Raw genomic sequence first — 7,228 nt, forward strand, 5'->3', positions numbered from 1 at the left:
TAATGATGTATAAAAAGTCTTTACAAAAAGATTTACTCCGTCTTCCTTCTTTTCTATTATACTCTTTTCTTTGTATCAAAAAGATTGATCGTGTAAAATTTTCATATAATTTTTTTAAAAAATTAATGTTTAGTTATAAATATATTATTTATTTACACTAACAAAATTTTTATAACTATTAACTAATAGTAATTTATTAAATTTTAAAATTCTTAATTAATTATTCTTAAAATTTACAATTTGTCAACATTAATTGATAAAAGTTGATATCAAATCAATCTTTTATACAAAAAGAAAACCTCATCAAATCAGTCATGATAACGAGCGAGTAGTTTAGCAGGTGCCTATCCATTTTAGATGGGTCTAAACAATTTTACAATGAACTAGATTGGTATCTGCGCTACGCTGAGGGTTATTTTTAGATTATTTTTTATTTTGTATATTTTGTAATAGTATTTGTTTTATAGTGTTTGGAATTAAATATCATAATTAATAAAGTTTTTTTGGTAGTGGTCATTGATAATTTTTTTTGTTTTTCGTATTTATATTATTTGTTATAGTTTTCAAAGTAAAAAATGAAGAAAAAACATTAGACTTAAACAAATTGTGGTTATTGTAATTTTTATTACACATTGATATGTGAGTCCGCATAAATGATTTTTAAAAAAAAATAAATACTTAGATAAACAAACATTAAAATTTACTTTAATTATATATAAATTGGATGATATTGTATATAAATGTGATTTTTTTAATTATAACTCGAACTTACTCATTATATATCACTACCAATACAATAGTTTTGCCAATCAAGCTCAATAATTGAAGTCATCTAATTTAGTTCAATTTTCCAATACAACATGATAAACCAGGATAAGATTTGCTTTGTAAAAATTATTCGTGGATGTTGATTAGCTAGCTTGACGATCTTGGAATAAAGTGTTTGGTTTAAATCATTGTCTCCTTCTCCACAAGATATCCTTTATAAAGCTTTGAAGTCTTGGCCATTCTTAGGAGAACCGACGGCTTGAACCAAACATCTTGAATCACTTTCAAACATGCCTCTTTGAACTTAGGTTGTCAATATATGCATATCCAAGATAGATCATAGCTTTGGAAAAGCCTTAGCTCCATACTACTTGACCGCACCCATATGGTTTCAAAGAATCAATCCCATGCAACAAATGTTGTATCCTTCCCTCCATGTTGTATTTTAGTTTGTTTGGAGGTGGTAGCTGCCACTTTAGCAGGCAAATAAAAAAATTTAAAATAAGAAACTAAGTTTGAGTGTCACAAAGCATTACCATAAGAAATGACATGAGAGAAATTCTAGACGCCATAAAGGGAATTCAAGCAAAACAAATCTTTCCTAAAAGAGGGGATGCCAAAACAGAAGTCATGGACCATTGGTACTCTTTTTTTGGTTGTGTTGCAACATGTTCCTCTATTGGCTCTGAGATTTAAACTCTTTATTAGTAGCAGTTTCATCTACTTCGATGCTTTCTCAACAAAAAAAATTGCAAAACTTAGTTCTTAGCTTATAGAAGTTGGTGTTTATAGATGTTCACATCAACCTTTCTTAACTAAAAAATGACTACACCTATTTTAAAAAATAATAAACTTAGATGATCAAAAGAGAAAAAAATCATAAAACCAATTCTAACCTAAAACGATGCAATTTCTTTGATAAACACAACTTTTTTTTTTTTTTGGTCAAACAAATGCTTTTAATTAAGCAGAAACCTCAAAAAGAGGTGAGTTCTTACAACCAGATTTAACATAAACAAAGCAACATAAAGATAGGAGCTCCATGAGCTTAACAAAGGGATTTTCAACTTGAACAAGTTTTTCAATGTTTGAGAAGTCTGTTGGAACCAATGCGGATTCGTCTTGAAAGCAAGGCTTCACGAGATCCTCGACCCAAGAGAGGTCAGAAAAGGCTCTAGCGGATAACGCATTCGAGCTTGTAGAAAAGTGTTTCACAAGGGGAACAGTTGGAGAGCTTCTTGCCCATAGGAGAGGGTTCATGAGCATAGTCACATAATATTTCAAGCTTTTAGAAACAGACCTCATTGTTCTATATGAAGCTACAAACGGGATTTGGAGAGCGTGGGTAACAAACTGTATCAAAGCAGGTGGGTCCTCCCTCACATGAAACTCACTGTCATGGAGGTTAAGGAAATCCACACAAAGCTTGAAGTCAGTTTGGCCCTGAAAGTTAACAACATACCCAAGCTTAAGATCTAGTGGCGATAGATGGGAAGTGGGTTCAATGGGAAAAAGCAGCGGGTTTAGAAACAAAGTCGGTTCAGGTTCATACTTATTGCTACCCAATGCAAACATCCGACCAAGGCTGATAAGATGGCCTCGACACAAAAGTCTATCAAACCATTCTAAAGACGCCAGTGCTCTGCTACCGAGAAAATCTTGACTTGACCAAGCAGAAGTAGTGGGTACTAAAGAGAGTGAGCTTGATATAACCTTATCAGCATCGAAACTGGGAAGCTTTAAACTCGGTTCAAGGTCAGGGAAAGGGACAGCGGTTTGATACGTATCATAATACATAATGTTTGAGGCTCCACAAAGCTTCAAACTTAAACTTACGTCCGGTGGCAGGTAGAATGCAATATCCATACGGTTTGGAGGATTGATTACGCTAGTTTTCCCTAAAGACAATGTTCCTATGACCGAATGGGAGACCTTTCTCTCCATTATCAAGCAAACACTTTTCTGAGGGATACTAAGCAGAGCAGTTGAGAAATCAGACCTGGATATGGTCCACATTGGGGTTAATGGGCCATGAATATAACCGAGGCCCATCCTAGTAAACCCTAGGATTGATGCTGTTTGGTGGTGAGAGCAAGATTCGCCGCCGTTCTGAAAGATTGGAGTGACATGCGGCGATGGAGCATCTTGTTGGACCATCTGCCAGCTGATGAGCTCGCCGTGTGCCGTCGACGTTCCCACTGGAAAAGGCACATCTGATGGTCTAAAAGAAACTTTTGCCATCAACGAAATCCAGTAGGAAGGGAAAAAAGGTGGTCGCGATGCTAGTCCAGATCTAGAGCCAAAAGATGTATTGATGAAGTCTTGCTCAGATATATGAGATAAGGAGCAGTTGGACTGATTTGAAGCTTCTGATGTAGGGTTCACGAGCGGGTATGCATCCGAAACCTGGTTCAGATCGGAGCTTGTAGAGTAACAAATAACTCTTCCGTCGGTAGAGTAACTCTTAGAACAGAAAGCTTCTTGGAAATTTTTGTTTGGATTTTTAGGGGGATAGAACTTAGAGGTAAAATAATAGAACAGAGCAAAGCTTCGGTAGATAACAGAAAGATTAAACAGGTTTATCACCCCCCGACGCCGGCGAACATAGATCTCACCGGCGCCGGAAGGCATGGTTGGTAAGAGGATCTCAATTCCCGTGCCTGAGAGTGTTTGTTCTTTTTAGCTTTTCCCCAATATTTTTTTCCGGTCTGATAAACACAACTAATACCTAAAACTCACCAAATAAAAAATATTAAAAAAGTTCACAAACATGAAAAATAAAAGTCAAAAGTAGTTGATTTGCCATTAAATCTAGATTTGGATAAAATAATCGTGAAGCTTGCCAAAGGTAGAGAGAAGCTACAGCCGGAGTAGTAAGCTACAAGATCGTAATCATCGTTCAGTTCTTAATGAACAAAATTTTTCTCTGTTTCTACCTATCTCCCTGATATAGTATAATGGGAGTCTGCACGTGTGGTCAAGATAAGAAGAAGAAGTAAAGCACGTGAGAAAAGGCAGCTGGAGTCGTAACGGAATAAAATTGTCAACGTCACGGAATGGGAACACCACCGTTTGTTAACTCTCTATAAGAGCATTGTTAGCTCATCACTTATGATTATGCAAAATTATCTGAACTTGTTAGCTTTCTAGAGTCTTCTAGGTTTTATCTTCCTCATCGTTTGTTGGATCTCCATTGGAGACTCTTGCAGATGAGATGATGATTCTGCGTTTCTTGTGAACGTTGTTTCATGTTTATCGGTTACTTGTTAATTTGAAGCTATTTGAATCAAATCTCTGTTTTACGTTAACAATGGTATCAGAGCTAGCCGACCTCGGATCCATGGTGGAGATCAAAGCTGTTCGTACTAATCGGACAATGAAGATCCGTCGGAGCTTATCGATGGAAGAGATTGAAGAGAGATGGTCGAAGGGGTTGTGTGTGTTCTGCGCAGAGCCAGAAACCTCAGATCACCACTTGTAACACAAGAACTTAGGGATTCTCATGGTTGATGGTGATGATGACCAATTCCCTGAAGATAAAATTGAATTCAAATCTGAAGCCAGTGAAACAGATTCGTTGAATCATGGAGAATTGATCGAGCATGGGGAGTTGATAAGTGGTGATAAAGATCAAATGCCTAATGATAAAGAATCTGTTGAAACTGAAGTTGAGGATCGGCCAGTGCAAGACGAAGAAAACGCAAAGGCTATTTCGACAATTGTGAAAGAAGAATTAACTCCACAATTTCAGGTACCAACTGCTAATTCTGAGATTTGGAAGAGTATTGAACTTAGGGAAGTGAATTTAGGATTGGGAAAGCTAGGAACTGTGGTGATGAACGAGAATCTAGAGCAAGAAGATGTTCAAAAGTATAGTAATAAGAGATTTGAGGTTGAAAGTGGTGTAGAGAGAGGTGATAAATTGTTAAGTATCAAGAAGAATTGCTCTGCACACCAAGTGTTCGGTAAAATTTCTCAATATAGAGAAATGCTGGGAATAAAGAGGAAAACGAGAGGGTTTAAATCTTGGAAATTCAAGTTTAAACATAGAAGAGCACCAAGTGCAAAGGCAGATTGGCTGTTTAAATATATCTTGGGGAAGCAGTTGACTGATGCAAAAGGTGTTCTAGAACTGGGTTTACATGAAGATATTTGCTCGTCAAGAGGACAGACCAGAGGTGCAAAAGAGGACCTAGCGCTACAGGGTAATGACGTTTTCTTTGTCTCAGATTTTGGCATTGACATGTGGTTTGTTCATCAGGCGTTAATACTACGAGTTGATGTTCGAGAGTGCTTTCAAAATGGGAACATGAATATGAGATTGTTTGTACATATCACACATGCATCACAAGCTCTTTTAAGAAGGTACGACTTGCAACGGAAAACGCAGACACTAATTGTAAACAGAGGCTCCAGAGATAGCTATATCGATGAGAGGATCTTGGGGCTGTACGAAATGTGTGGAAGCTTTTCAGATTGTGGTGTAAGACGTGGTAGCATCAGACAGTGGAATTCGATTATCAGCAGTTTTGTTCAAAATGGTTTATTCAATCAGATCGATGTGGTGGGCTTGTTGCAGAATTCAAGCGATGATGGGACTAAGGGGGTGACAGCAACACAACCTTCCTTATGGCTGAAGAACAATTCTTTAAAAATGCACAAAGTTTCAGAGCTTGAGAAGAAGAAGAAGAAGAAGACTATATGCTATAAGACGAGGATGTTCAAGTTCAAAACAACACTGAGGAGAGTACCAATTGATTGTGTACAAGTTCACCTTAGTGATTTCCAGAAACAAGAGATGGATAGGACATTTGTGTTCATGCAGACCATCTATGTTTCTCCTTCTCTTGCTGGATTTTTTGCTTCTGCAGTGTTCTATTTGCAACAGCCGCTAGAGAAATCTACTAAAGGAGTTGAGATAGTATCTGCTGTAATTTTCAGTTGGTTGGCTGCAAAATTGCAGACTATTTCTGATGATGCACTCATGCAAAGAGGATACAGTAACTTCATCAGTTTTGGTGTTCAAACTGAATTCAAGAGGAGGGGGACTGCATCTGAGCTTACAAGATTGCCGAGCCAAACACAAATGTCAAGCTTGTGGTGCAGAATGTGGTTGAGACAAACTTTACAAGATCTGCAACAGTTTATACATGGTGAAGTGACTTATCAAATTAAGCACAAGTGGAGATTCAAGCTTTTACATATAGTTTCAGAGTTAGTCTTCAATTTGGAGAGTGTTGCAATATCACCTGCAAAATATCTTGTGCAGAAGCCATTAGTTAAGGTGGCAGGTAAATGCAAAGTGGAGCTGCAACAAATGATCATGGCTTTGAATACTTATATGCACTTTGGGATTGCAAGTCACTATGTGTGGCATCGTTGCAAGGCTCCATCTTCACAGAATTTTGACAGTCAAGTTTGGGATCCTAGAGGTTCAGTTTCAATAATCTTTGATTCAAACTGAAGTTACAATGGAGTTGTTAGCTGCAAGTCAAGATCCATGTACTGTTTTACAACTGAACCTTGTGGTCAAGGTTCTTCGAATAGGGGAGCTTTGATATAGTATAATGGGAGTCTGCACGTGTGGTCAAGATAAGAAGAAGAAGTAAAGCACGTGAGAAAAGGCAGCTGGAGTCGTAACGGAATAAAATTGTCAACGTCACGGAATGGGAACACCACCGTTTGTTAACTCTCTATAAGAGCATTGTTAGCTCATCACTTATGATTATGCAAAATTATCTGAACTTGTTAGCTTTCTAGAGTCTTCTAGGTTTTATCTTCCTCATCGTTTGTTGGATCTCCATTGGAGACTCTTGCAGATGAGATGATGATTCTGCGTTTCTTGTGAACGTTGTTTCATGTTTATCGGTTACTTGTTAATTTGAAGCTATTTGAATCAAATCTCTGTTTTACGTTAACACTCCCTCTGAGTTTCAACACATATATGAAATTAAATAATCCTAAGAACATACAGTTACATTGAGGTAGTTATTGAACATAACCATAGGTATGAGCAATGAAATTCATCTAATAATGTTAAAAGGCTGCTTTGACTTTTACCAAAAGAAAAAAAGGCTGCTTGACGATAAAATGCTATTGTGTTAACAATTTTTTTGTGAACCAAAGATCAAGCATGTAAATGGCGTTATACCGTTTACACAAAATATAGTTGCAGGAATTACAAATACCCGTTTGGAGCTGATGATCTTAGTAGAAGAAGAAAACAAACTTGTTGATTTTCTGTTTTGGTGACCCAAACACCTTATTGAAGAGCACTGTTGTGTGGATTTGAACTTTTATGTTGCACCTTACTTGGGTAATTCTTCTAGGTAAGTAAGATTAGAATATATATATGTAACTCAAACACTAAAAAAAGGGAATTAAATAGCTCTAAGGGTCTGGTTAATGTACCTCTAGGTTTAAATTAAGAGATGAATCAGACCTCGAGGATTTCCTTTAA

The 7,228-nt window shown here is 36.9% G+C and overlaps 1 protein-coding gene across 1 annotated transcript; it reads left to right on the forward strand.

The window, feature by feature from the left end:
* Positions 1-4,098: 4,098 nt before the first annotated feature.
* On the forward strand, positions 4,099-6,669 carry LOC147937985 (uncharacterized). The gene is made up of 3 exons (XM_087464322.1): positions 4,099-4,331; positions 4,452-5,982; positions 6,072-6,669. The coding sequence occupies exons 1-3, from the start codon at positions 4,271-4,273 to the stop codon at positions 6,175-6,177; spliced, it is 1,698 nt and encodes a 565-aa protein (XP_087320448.1). The 5' UTR covers positions 4,099-4,270; the 3' UTR covers positions 6,178-6,669.
* The last annotated feature ends 559 nt before the right edge of the window (positions 6,670-7,228 follow it).

Source organism: Camelina sativa, chromosome 9 (assembly GCF_030686135.1).
Source record: "Camelina sativa cultivar CO46 ecotype springtype chromosome 9, ASM3068613v1".
Classification (NCBI taxonomy): Eukaryota; Viridiplantae; Streptophyta; class Magnoliopsida; order Brassicales; family Brassicaceae; genus Camelina; species Camelina sativa.